Genomic DNA, 14,101 nt, shown 5'->3' on the forward strand with positions numbered 1-14,101 from the left:
ATTAAATTTCCAGTTCGAATTTTTGATATACGTAGAAGTTTACTCTTTTTTTTTTTTTTGTTGCTGCATTTTTTGCATTTTTCTCATCTTTAATTGGATGATATGAGGAAATAATAAGAGAGAAAACGAATAAAAAAAGGAGATTATTTTTTATCTAAAAAAATATATATATTTTTTTAATTTTGCTTGAATCACGAGCATATGTATCATAATACTCAACTTTTACTTAATCCCGATCGTTCAATTATTCCATCAGTTGATCTATATTCATATGGATAACATCCGCTTAACTTAATATATTAACACTTTAACTTAATAAACGATCATTTTTCTACTTTAGAAGGTAAAAAAAAATTCTCGTCATTTTTAAATAGAGTATTTTAATTTTTTTATATTACCACTTTATATCAGTTGAGCTATACTCATATTGGTAAATTAAAGGAACACGAGTATCTTGAACTGTGGTGATTCATTTCATTCCGATGAAGGTGAAGACACAGAACAAAAATCTTAGAGCATAAATACATATTCTTATCAAACAAGAAAGCTTCACATTGTAGTAATTTCTTCACACAGACTGTGTATGCGTTTTCCTCCTCTTCGGAGATAATCACATCATTGATTGAAATATAAAGTCAGTTAGATCAACGGCGGCGAGCAACGGATCTTTAAACTCCGACGTGGTCGATACACGACAGCCAACTGCAGTCAGCGGAATCCTCTTCTCTCTCCCGAGATCGAGATGAGATGTTCATATTACCAGCAAAATTTCTTCTTCTAATGAATGGAGGACATGCATCAATCAGGAAACTGGGTTTCATTGTTAACATGGGAGGGAGAAGTAAATATATTAGCTTACCCGCAACTTTGCTTCCTCTTGGCTATCGATGTAAGCGAGCAGTTCTTCTTGCCTCATCAACGCTTCGTGCAAAGCCTGCTCGGTAAAATGGCGACTTAAACTAGATGTACATACACAATAAACACACACACGAAAAGTTCCAGCCGACCCAACGAAGACGAGTGACTCATATGTGAAGAGGAGGAATGACTAAATAGCAGAAAGTTCAAGCTTCCAAAAACTGAGAAGATAAAGAGTCTAGCAGTATACCTTCTTGGTAGCAATCAGCTCTGCTTCCAAAGCATCGACACGGCAGACAGCAGCATTTAATAGTTCCTCTTTCTCGTATGGCATTTCCGATGGTTTCGATTGAAGTGTATCGACCTTCTCCTCCAGCTCACCCAGCCTCTTTACTAGATTCGAGAGGAGTTCTGCTTCCGTAACTTTAGCAATCGGTGAAGGGGAGCGATTCTCCTCCGTGGCTGTTTGATCAGAGGACAATAATTCTGGGGTGTTTTGACTCCCCATAGACAATTTCTTCCCACTCATCCGGCATGCCAGTGAACGGAGGAAAGCCCAAATGGCTATGAAGAACCCCATGAGTACTACCAACATTCGAGTATGAAGTGCTTCGGGTGATTTTCGAGTATCAGGCAGTGGAAGAACCCCTACAATAGATAAAGAAATCTTAAATTCATTGGGCAACTATCATCTAAAGTCCTAAAATTACGAAAGAACGCCTGAAACACATCCCAAACTTGACGTGCATTTTATCGTTAAACAGGGTTCTTTATATTTGCGATCAACCCTTTTCTACCATGGTCCTAACCAGAAAAGTATATATTCAACTATCAGCATTGCGGGCATGATTCGATCAATATGTTACGATCTCCAAAGTTATTGACCGATATGGTTCACAGAAATTACGATTGATCAGATTGGACTTGCTAACCTTTAAAGGCGCTAGGACGTTGGAGTGAACCTTGCTTCTTCCATCCAGCATCAACAGCTTTGTCTACCATGGGAACATATTCATCATACCCAGAGAAGGTAGCAACAAAGCCTCCTTTACCACCAACTCTTGCCTGCAACAACCAATGAATAACGTTAAGAAAATCTATAAAATTTCTTAATAATATGAACTATGATGCAGTGGATAGAAGCACTCGAGAAGTTTTCCAGCCATGCAAGGCTAAAACGTAGATGCTAACTCGAACACAAGTTGATATGTAAAAAGAGAAGGGACAGCAGGCTGCTCATAATCACACAACTAAAACCAACATTTATTCCCTAGCAACCACATAGATTTATTAACAAGTGAAAACTTACTTCTTCTCGAACAGGAGTCAACCGAAGATGAGAATAGTTCTTCATTGCGTTAGGAGAAGCAATCTCTTCAGCTTCAGATCCCGACTCAGCAGTGGATGTATCGCTACCTTTCACCTTTTATAGTTCAGTAAAGAAAAAATAACGTTTTAATGATTTGTTATAGAAATTACGAGAGAAATATCCCCTAATCATAATAGTTCATTAAATATAGAAGTTACCATTGGGTAATGTGGTTTAGCATATGCAACAACCTTCCCCTCGCTATTTAGAACTTTTACAACCTGTCTGGCTTGTCGTGCTTCACCATTAAGAATCATCTGCAAAAAATTGCACATTCATGATTCAAAAACCGTCCCCTAAATTAGAACTAATGATAAGAGATCAAAGGTTCGAATGGCAGAATCAACCTTCAAAATTTCTGGGTTTCTCCAGGGCCCCTTGTCTGAATGAAGACACCCCCCCGAATCTGCACAGGTACAATTTCCACCCAGAAATTCCGGCAACTCACTGTACAAAACATGCACTTAGTAAATGAACGGAGTGTTTTAATGACATGATATATGGTCTCTGGAACATAAATCAACCCCAATTACCTGGAATCAATTACTTCAAGTAATTTGTTTTGATACTTGTTCCCGAGAACCTAACACAAATTTAAATACAGAAGAACAAAAGAAGTCATAACCTGAACAGCATAAATGAATTCTGGAATAACGATATCAGAATAGGAGAAAAATGAAATTTACTACATACATGAATTTTAGATGTTGTTCGGGGGTCAAGGAAGGACTTCACGGTGTTCCATAGCATCCGGAATCCAGGACCAGCATTGATAATGTACATTTGGCTGAGAGTCTGTACAAAAGTAAATGATACTATTAAAGAAAGTAAATGTCTACATGATAAATATCAGAGTAAGAAAGTGTAAAAGAAGAAAGGAGATGGAATTATAAACCCAAGAAAAAGCAAAAACAAGTAAATAACTTCTTAGAAATGAGTAAAGAGGTATAAATATATGATGTTCAGTATGTAGTCTAATGTCGACAAAACGACCATTTGTACATTACACCCTTCAAAATCCTGACATGTCTAGTGATAGTATCATGACGCAACGTGTTATGTAAAGATTATGAATAATATCCAAAACGAGACAATCACTAGTCTAATAATTTGAAGTGTCTTATTGAAAATGAACTTCAAAATTTAGTGTCTCTCATCTATTTTTTATGTTCCTGCACTAATCTATGTGTTTTCCAAGTGAAATGCAGCAACGCTGGAGTATTGGATACACATCGACCAGAAAGAAAGGCACACTACAAAATTAAAGCTCCATTCATCATACCTCACAGTGGCATCAACTTCGAGTGATGTATTGAGATTGAGAATATTATATAAGTTTTTTATGTTGTCATTAAAAAAATGTGAAGTTGCTTACTTCCGGGTAATTGTCACCATCAACTTTCTGCAGCCGCATGATGAGTTCCCTAGCAGACTTCGTGAAATTCTTAAGGCCCTAAATAAAGAAACAACAAAAATGTGCAAGCTAAAATTAATTAGAATGGCTTGATCACGAACCCAGCGAGTAATAAAAACACAATAATATCTAGAACCAACATACCACGCCTTGAACATCTAAGATTGTGGTGCTTGAATCTATGTGCCTCTTTGCAGCAATAGAACAAGCTGGAAACTTGATAGAAAAACTTTTCTCAAACTCTTGTACGTGGTACTTTATATATCGGTCCATGGTCGTCACTTGCATAAGTTTGTTTGGATCCACTTTCCCCAACCTTTCGATATAAACAGGTCTTCCTTCTTTATCCACCCCATGATAACCATGAGGATAGTACCTCAGAACTTCATTTTTCTCTTTGAATTCAAAATCCTGGGGGAAATTGTCAGCATAATAAGGATACAGATTTTTCATATATACTTTTTAAGAAAAAGTTTAACATGTACTTACTTCACCTATTGTGTCAACACCAAACTCCTTCCTCCAATTAAGCATATCAGCCCACATATGTTTAGCTTTTTCGATATCAAATTTTCGAGCTTTTAAAAACCTGAAAAGGCAATTGGAATATTAGAATCATATCATCTAGAAACAATATGCTAAAGTTATGCAGCTCGATAGAGAAATTGAACGTCGTGAAGACAGGATATCATGGAGTTGGGAACAATGCTTTATTAACACACAAAGGCTCCATGGATACTAAGTACGAGGCTCTTACAAGACTAAGCGAAACAGGGCAATTAGGCTAAATGCTCAAATTGAACTATATCAATCTTTCTTTCAGAAGGACATTTGCTTTCAGTTATCGAACCATTATACGTAATCCAACATGAATAAAACCAAACTCTAAGTGTTTCGGCAGTAATAAATTATTTTCATTTAACCATACATTAGAAAGAAAACGAAGGAAGGAAAAAATACCAGTAAAATTATGAAGCGCGATGATATGCACAAGGACTAGAGAAAGGTTAAGTACCTCAACATCATGTGATAATCATCGTGTTTTTCAGGCAGTAATTCCTCCATTATTAGTGCTTGACGAAACGCATCAACAGCCCGCAGCTCATCAACATCCCTAACATCCTCAATAGAAACAGAACTGACCCGACCATCACTTTTTCTCCTGCTGCTCTTCTTCTTGAGGGAATGTTTAAATTTGGAAGATGCATTTAGAGCTTTCTTCTTTATAGACCCAATTCTAGTCCTCCTTTCATCCTCGGAGTTTTCAAAATCAGATTTCCTTTCTTTTCTTTCATCACTACCAGAGAAACCTTCAAAACCTACCATTTACAACAATGCATAAATAAGAGCGTGTACAACAAGATGATAAAAAAAAAAATGCATGGTACAAGCAGGGGATGACCAGATCCTTTCCAGAACTCAAGAAATGCGTAGTACAACCACACCATGAAACTATACACACACTGAAGTTAACCACAAACAAGATGACATAATTACCATAAAAATAAACCCTCTAAACTGAAAAGACTGTTATGTAATCCGTCAGGAATTGCTAAATCTCTATGAAGACAGCTAGATCAAGAAGTAGTTTGAGCCTTAAAAAGTCAAATTTCACATGAATCAAACCTGATCATGAAAAGCCTATCATTCCAATAGAATTCCATTGATCCGCGACCAAAGTTCATGATTTTGATGAAACAATAAAGATCTCAAAATAGAGGCAATATGATAATCCCTAGTGCTGTCTCACTTCAAGAACAGAACCCCGAAGTGAAATTACACAAAACAAAACACTCCCAACCGTGTATGTGTGTTTTATGCATGAATGCCTCCAAAAATAGTTATCTTCCTCAATTAACTCGGCCTTGAAGCCCCAATTGAAGAGCAAACACGAACACCAAACCCATCATATCTTCAAAATATGTGAACAACCCCCCCCCCCCCCCCCCCNCAACAAGTTCAAAAGAAGGAAAAGAACCGAAGCAATTAGAAAGAAACTCACATGGTCTGGCGAATCGATCCAATGGTCCAGACATTCTCAGCTATGGAACACAAAATCAAGAATGCAAACAGAATCTCCCTCCGATGGATCTACCTCAACCCCAAAAAACAAAATCACACAGACAGTGAAAGAATCAAAACCCCTTTACAATCAGGTCCAGAAACAAAACCCTAAAAGAAGATCCAAACAGCCGCTCCGTTGAAAAAGAAAATCAAGGGTAAACAAAATGCGAGAGCTAGGGTTGATGTTCGGATGAAGCCTGTGGAGAAATTAGAAGAAGAGGAGAAGGAAGAAAGCTTCAAAGGGCCAAGAAGGCGTCGGCAGAAGAGGAAGACGAAGAAGAAGATGATGAAGACGGTAACGAAAGCTCCAGCTGCAGTAATGAATCAGCAATCAATAAAAATAAATAATAACACAAATAAAACCCACCAAAAAATTAAATTAATTAATTAATTAATTGCATTTTATACGTTTGAAAAAAGCGCCGATTAGAAAAAAAAAAAACGGCGACAATAACATAGAATAATTAAAATAACTCAATTTTTTAATTGTTTTGACTAATTCCAAAAATACCCTTTAAATTTTAAAAGCATTTCAAAAATTTTATTATACCTTTTAACTTCATATTAAATATTTTTTAAAATTTAAAAATATTTTTACCATTAATAACACGTGAAACTTTTTTTTAAAAAATATATTAAAAAATTTAGAGATAGTATGTGAGGTAATAAATTTTTTATTATTTTTATTTTTATGGATATTAAGAAATTAACACTATTTTTAAAATTGTATAAATATTTTTTAAATACGTGCTAATTGTGAAGAATATTAATAAAAAAAATTATTGGTGGATAATATTTAAATAAAGTAATAATTATATTTTTAAAATTAAAAAAAAAATTAAAGATATTATTTTTTAGAAAATTAAATTTTATGAATTTTTTTTTAAGACAAAATACAAAATTAAAACATTTTTTATTAATTTAATATATTAAAAATTTAGATTCTCTCCTCTCTGTGATGGCCAAACAAAATTATGTTAGCTTCCTAGGTAGGGGGATGTGGGACCAGGTAGGGGAGGGCCCACAAAGGACACGTGGCAGCGTTGAAAATGGGGAATCTTTGAATTCATTCCGCAATGATTTGGTCGCACCGCCGCGCAGCCCGAGGCTAAAGCGGCCCCCGTCTCTTACTTTTCTTTTTTCTTTTTTTATTTTATTTTATTTTTTAAAAAAGTCATAATTTTAATTTAATAATAATATTTTCTTATTCCATTTTTTTTATTATTCTCTCCACGTTTTATTTTCATCGTTCTTTTTAATATTCTTTTGGAAGATTTTTTAATTTTAATTTTCAATTTTATTACACTACAAAAATTAATTTAATCTATTATTTTATCTTCCGATAAATTAAATAAAATATGTTTGTATGAGACGAAAACGAACATTTGAGCTATACTCGATTGCAAGAAATTGTTTTGCACGCTTCGATATCTAATCATTTGAGTTATGTTCTGTATGAGTATGTATGTATGTATAAGTATGTTCATTATGACCCAATAACCCGATCAATCCAGACTAAATTGGGTTGGGTTGAATTTTTTAAAATTTAAAAATTTGGGTCGGTTTGGGAATTGAATTATTTTTGTTGGGTCAACCTGACCAACCTGAAATAGAGTTACACCCGAGCCCTACCTTACCCTACTTTTAAGATTATTACGAAGATTATAAATATTTGACGTTTATAACTGATGTTAGTTATACGATGTGACTTGTGAATATTTGATATTTTAGTTATTAAAGTAACGTATATAAGCATAATTCTGAAATTAATTATGTAAAAGAAAAATAACTGAGGTTAGTTATACGTTGTCACTTGTAAATGTTTGATATTTTAGTTATTAATGTAACGTATATAAGCATAAAATTTTAAAATAATTACGTAAAAAAAATTATGACAACTCAACCCGAGAACAGAGAGTTCACCATCTCAAATAACTCGAAATATTAAGTTGGTAAAAAAAATAAAAAAAAAGAATTCTCCAACCCAATTGGCCACCACTAGTCGATATTGTCCATTTTGGCCCGTTACGTATTATCATAAACCTCACGGTTTTAAAACATGTCTTGTTATGAAGAGACATCATTATAAGAAATGTTTTGTTCTCATCTCCAACCGACATGAGATCTCATATTTGTACACCTCTACAAAATGTACGAAAATTCAAAGATCATTAAACATTTTTTAGTTCAATATACGGCAGGGGATTCTAGCTGTAACATCTTGGTCGATGGCATATAATACATGTCGGTTGAGCTGTGACTCGAAACCCGATTTGATTAGATTCTATATGTGGAATTGGATAAAAGCATAGTTGTTAGGTAAGAAATGGATGATATATAATATTTGATTAGAAACGACGTTACCAAAAGGAATCATTTAAAGCTAAGTTATTTATGTCCTCAAAATTACATTTATTTCACATTCATCTTTGTCCCTTTTTTATCATATGATATAATTAGTTACACCTACTCCACCTAAATCATATAATAAATATAACTATTTAAAAATAATAATAATCTGAAATATTTTCCATTGGGATACAAATATTATATATTTTTTATTATATTTTTCCAACTTATTAAAAAATTAATATTTACCTTATCAATACAATAAAAATTGTAATTTGTAAATGCATAAAATGACTATTTACAAACAGAAAATGAGAAAAAAAAAATTAAAAAAAAGGGTCAACGAGGGGTCAAATTTACCGACATGTCACCTGACAATGTGGTCCACGTGGTTTGAACAGACAAATATTTGCCATGTCATGTAGAGAGAGAAACGATACTCCAACAGGGTTGTCTCTAGAGTTAAAAACTATAATATTACCGTATAACGTTGTGATCTTGACACGCTTACGACGAACGTTAAAGAGAACCCAAGTCTCATATATAATTTTCTTCCAGCTTTGTGGCTTCGTCGAATCTTAAGGAGGTATATCTTCGCCAACCGAATATCACTTGTGCAAAATCCAAGCTTGTTCGTCCACACACATTACCTACGAATGCATTTTCAATCGTTTGCGACACAACCAACTTGTCTCTACACTATACCAAGTCATTTGGCTCGATCTTGTCTTTACTCGGGGCCAATGTCTCTTAATGCAACGTCACATCTCATCATCTCATCTTGGTTCCAAATTAATATGACCTCATATGACTTAACGTCATCCCAAGTTAGGGGGAGTCGTCAGTCACTGTAGCTCACTTAGTCATGCTATAGAGAATGAACCTACATGTCGTTCAAATAAAAATAAATAAAATAAAAATAGTTGATTTTCTTTTTTTAATAAATAAATCATAGCGTTGGAAAAAGTAATTTATTATTATGTATTAAAAAAAAAAGGATTAATTGGTTGGTATAATAGGAAACTAGAAAGGAGCGTTTGCACGCCAAAATTTGATGCCAATAAAAGATTGGGGGCAAATGTGTCATTTCAATTGTGCCCCTCGCGGTGGACCTTTTGAACGATGGACTTTTCGGACTTCTTCTCAAGGTTGTAAGACATATCGGAAGAAATTTTCACACGTTTATAAAGAATGCTCAACGCTCTCGTTGGTACACTGCTCGATGACTGATTGTGTTATAATTTATAACAACTCAAGTATACCGCTAGTAGATACTGTTCTCTTTGGGCTTTCCTTCAAAGTTTTAAAACGTGTCTGCTAGAGTTTCCACACAGTTATAAGAAATATTTTGTTCTAATTTCCAACCAACGTGGAATCTCACAGAAACTCAAGCCCAGTCATGACTTTTTACCATACTTTGTGGCCTCGTTAAACCATAGGTGAATCTCACCTTTGATACTAATGTAGAAACCAAGCTTTGTTCGACCATAAACCCCACCCATGTGTGCATGTTTACTTGCATAGACTCTAGCCGACTTGCTTTTACATCAAACCAAGTCCTTCGACTCGACTTTGCCTTTATCTAGGTCAAGATCATTAAAATGCAACGTCGGATCTCATCTCGTTATTTTGATTCTCAACGATACAACAACCTCACTTCATGATGACATCAATTGTAAGATCTCACATCGATCAGAAAGGAGAACAAAACATTCTTTAATAAAGGGTATAGGAACCTCTCCACAATTTATCGATGCATTAGGTTAATTAAGTTGGATTAAACTTTTTAAGCTATATTTATGATTAAAGGGTCAAATTAGTAATTCTCTTTAAAGTTTAAGGAAGGTTAGGTCAAACCTTCCATAGTGGAGAAAAGAACTCCAATTTTTCTTTTATTTATTTTTAATATAAAAAATTTCAACCATACAATATATATTATTTTTTAAATTAAAAAAAATATATTAAAACATTTTACGTATCAAGACATACTTATATAATTGAATTATGTTTATTTGACAATTTTTTTAAAAATAATTATTATATAAAATAAAATATTTAAATATAAAATATATATCCCAAAACAATTTCTCCGTAAATAAATTATATTTGTGTGGTCTTAAATTTAATTGGTTAGGTTTATGTTAGGCTCTAAATTACATTGGAACAATTAACTAACCATTTATTTAGTCAATTTATATATATTTAATATTAAATATTAATCTAAATTAATAAAATATCATTAAATTTTGTATTTTATAAATAAAAAAAATGTCTATAAACCTCTATATATATAAAAAATACCCAACGGATTAGCAATCCGACGCTTTATCCACTCAGTCATCTCTCCCCAAATTGAAAAAGGATAATTAGTATGATACATAGTATAAAATATAGAAAATGAAGGCTTCAGAAAAGCCTTCTTTATCTCATTATCTTTATCTACCTTTAATTATATGGATATAAATCGATATATATAATTATCTAGATATATAGATGGATATCGATAAAATCGATAAATACTGAGCAATTCAATTTAGATAAATTAGATAGAGTAAGGGCTCAAAAGAAGAGATATCTCCAATCCTAATATATAAATATTACCAATATATTAAAGATGGCTAAAAATATATATTTCTAAATAAAAAAAAATATGGTACCTCTTTTATTTTATATATATATTAATAATATTTTTAAAATATTATTGAACTAAAAAAAATTCATTAATACCCTTTAAACTTAAAAAATGTGAGACGGTTTAAAAAATACTCACAAATTTTTAAAAATAGTATTAACATCTTTATCTTTATACATAAAATTTTAAAAAAATATTACTGTCAAGCATTTTGACGTCTCATAGATTATCTCAAAATTTTTAATGTTAAACTCGAGTATATTTTAATTTCTTGTGAAAGTAGAAGGGTATTATTGTAAATTTCATAAGTTTATATGGTTATTTTTTTAGACGAATTATAAAGTTTAAATGTTTTTATTTTATTTTATTAATATAGTCTTTAATATTATTGTGTTTATAATTGGGCTTGGAAAACATTGAATCAGATCCATTTATGGGCCTGAAGATGTTGGGGAAGTTCCTGGATCGTGTGAAATAAGAGTCGTACCAAAGGCACCCTATGATTTCATAATCAAAAATGGAAAATTGGCTATGGAGATTCCGCGCGGTCAGAAATTGATACAGACACAAAGGGGTTCGACAGGAAAGTCCTTTCGATCCAATCCATTCTTGGAGTCAAATAAAGACAAAGGATATGTCAGTGACCTAGCCCGACAAAGCACTCTCCGAGGGCATGGAATGTCGAATTTTGCGGTCAGAATCTCCACAGTAATGTCTCTCTTAGATTCTCCGGTCGAAATACGGGAAAACTCCATGCAATTCTCGATGGAAACAGAGTTTTGCTCATTCTCCCCGGAACTAGAAGATCATTTCGAGATCTTCGAACATATTATAGGGTTCAATGTGACTATTGTCACTTCGGCCAACACACAAGATGAGACTTTACCACCGTGGAGCGGCTTTTTGCAAAAAGATGAGGGGGAAACTCAGTAAGAGGAGAAGCTAAATATACACGAGATCACAAACGTAGATNTATCTATATCATTCTAAGTATATGAAGATGAAGTAAAGGTAGTCGATCACCAACCCAACTCTTCGCCCCCAACCGGGCATGGCAAAAGGCTCTCTTAACTAGATGAAAGTGCCAGCAAATTACTTATATTCTATTTCTAGTATTTAGTAGTAGTATATAGTATTAGTCAGAATACCCCCAATAAATGGCGGATAAACTGTGTGTATCAAATTAGCTTTCTCGGGATGCGGGCTCCAGACTTCGGTCTTGGAAAAGAACCTTGCATCGGGCTTTAGCCACATCAAAGGAACGAAGGTTAGAGGCCAAAAAAAAGAAGGGTATTTACTCTTTCTATAGCAAAGGTAGCTCGTAGGACAGGTTACAGCAAATAAAAGAAAATATCCATGCAATCGGGAACGATCACGGAGTATAATTCGGCCCATATAGATTCCAGGTGGCCCATTTTTGCAAACACAAAGGCCCATTTATGGCCCATGTAGATCCCAGGCGGCCCATTTAAAAAAAGGCTTAATAATATAAATGTCAAAATTCCCTTGGAAAATAGAAAAATAGCAAAGTATAATATTTTAATGTTAAATAAAATTTACTAATTGGCTAACTAAAATAACCGATCTAAGAATTAGATTTCCGACATCCAACTCCACGTACATAATTATATCGACGAATTAAACTTGTTTTTAATCAATACAGGTACGTTTTATGTCTTTTTAACAACGACACATGACTTGAGTCTCTCTAATAAACGGGTTGGTATACTCTAACTCGAGCTCATTTACGAGTCGACGTTGCATTATTGGTTGAGTATGGAAAGAAAAGAAAGTACAAAATTAAATTGCCTAGGAAGCTACACCCAAAACCACATGGTTCATACACTACAAACACAAAATGACATAAAAACCATAGAAACCCCACAAACAATTAAGGAAAAACAAAGGGCAATTTGGGGAATTGACATTAGTAATAATTAAAAATAATATATTATATATATGTGCAGAGGGGTGAGCTGGGAATATAATGAAGGGGGCAGGCAGTACCTAACAACACAAGAACAAGATCTGCAAATTTTATTTTATTTTTCTAAAAAATAAATAAATAAATAAATAAAGTACTGACAATTGTCAGAATATCGTCTGCAAATATTATTATTTTAATTTTAATTAATATTTAAAGAACAAAATTTGAGACAGATTCATAATGCTGAGTGGTACCTTTGGCGGTGAAAATTAGGTTGTCCCCTCCCCCACTTATTTTATTATTATTATTTTAATTATTTATTTTAAATACGATTTTTTAATTTTTTTTTTTAAATTTACGGTAAAACTTTATTAGATTTCTAAAGGTTATACATTTTTTATAATTAATTAATTATTTATATATATATATATATATATATATATATATATATATATTTCAACGATTAAGACGTTTACTTATTTACCATCATTTTTACAGTAAACAGTATTCTTAGAGTCGTTTTGGTTACATAATTTTGGGTGGATCACTTTAAATGGGTAATTTCGGGCAGTAATTGGGTTGATAAGAAATCTCTAAGACTAGTCGAGTCTTTGAGTGTCGTGGGAACAGGCTTCCCTGAAAACAAACCTGGGTCGGAGTAATTGCATTTTTAACCGCCCAAGACCATCGCTAGCGGATATGGTCCGTTTTAACCCATTATGTATCTTCGTCAGCCTCATGATTAAAGAAAAAAGGGAGAGGTATCCCCACACCCATATAAGGAATGTTTCATTATTCTTTCCAATTAATGTGAGATTTCACAGTTCACCCATTTTGGGAGCTAGCGTCCTCTTGCACACCTCTCTATTATCTGACTCTAATACCATTTGTAACAGCGTCGCTAACTAATATTGTCTGCTTTAGCCCGTTACGTAAGATCATCAACCTCACAATTTCTAAACGCGTCTGCTAGAGGGAGGATCTCACGCCCTTATAAAGAATGTTTCGTTCCTCTCTCCAGCCAATACGGGATCTCACTCAAAAAAAATTAATAAACCTTAAATATTAAAGATTCACANAAATTAGGTTGTCCCCTCCCCCACTTATTTTATTATTATTATTTTAATTATTTATTTTAAATACGATTTTTTAATTTTTTTTTTTAAATTTACGGTAAAACTTTATTAGATTTCTAAAGGTTATACATTTTTTATAATTAATTAATTATTTATATATATATATATATATATATATATATATATATATANTCAAATATTCTTAATATCGGTAATAATCTTAAAAGTAAAGTTAGGTTATAACTTTATTTTTAGGTTCCCGATTAAAATAATATATATAAATATAATAAATGGGGGAAAGAAAAAAAAAAGAAAATAATTAAAAAATTTATGAACCGAAACTGACAATGGAAAGATCAAAATAAAATAGAGGAAGACAAAAAGACTTAGAGACAAAGAATTCGACAAACTA

The 14,101-nt window shown here is 33.0% G+C and overlaps 2 protein-coding genes across 2 annotated transcripts; one reads left to right on the forward strand and one right to left on the reverse strand.

Moving 5' to 3' along the window:
• Positions 1–450: 450 nt before the first annotated feature.
• Positions 451–6,034, reverse strand: LOC111776901 (phosphatidylinositol/phosphatidylcholine transfer protein SFH8-like). The gene is made up of 14 exons (XM_023656307.1): positions 5,644–6,034; positions 4,657–4,960; positions 4,131–4,230; positions 3,786–4,052; positions 3,603–3,680; positions 2,921–3,022; positions 2,761–2,810; positions 2,575–2,674; positions 2,386–2,484; positions 2,168–2,281; positions 1,791–1,923; positions 1,109–1,506; positions 860–934; positions 451–777 (listed from the first exon to the last, which is right to left on the reverse strand). Exons 1-14 carry the CDS (start codon positions 5,675–5,677, stop codon positions 757–759), a joined length of 1,875 nt encoding a protein of 624 aa, XP_023512075.1. The 5' UTR covers positions 5,678–6,034; the 3' UTR covers positions 451–756.
• A 3,142-nt stretch (positions 6,035–9,176) lies between these two features.
• Positions 9,177–11,650, forward strand: LOC111777027 (60S ribosomal protein L5, mitochondrial). Its single transcript, XM_023656471.1, has 2 exons — positions 9,177–9,202; positions 11,112–11,650. Exons 1-2 carry the CDS (start codon positions 9,177–9,179, stop codon positions 11,617–11,619), a joined length of 534 nt encoding a protein of 177 aa, XP_023512239.1. The 3' UTR covers positions 11,620–11,650.
• The last annotated feature ends 2,451 nt before the right edge of the window (positions 11,651–14,101 follow it).

This window comes from Cucurbita pepo, chromosome LG16 (genome assembly GCF_002806865.2).
Source record: "Cucurbita pepo subsp. pepo cultivar mu-cu-16 chromosome LG16, ASM280686v2, whole genome shotgun sequence".
In the NCBI taxonomy this organism is placed as follows: domain Eukaryota; kingdom Viridiplantae; phylum Streptophyta; class Magnoliopsida; order Cucurbitales; family Cucurbitaceae; genus Cucurbita; species Cucurbita pepo.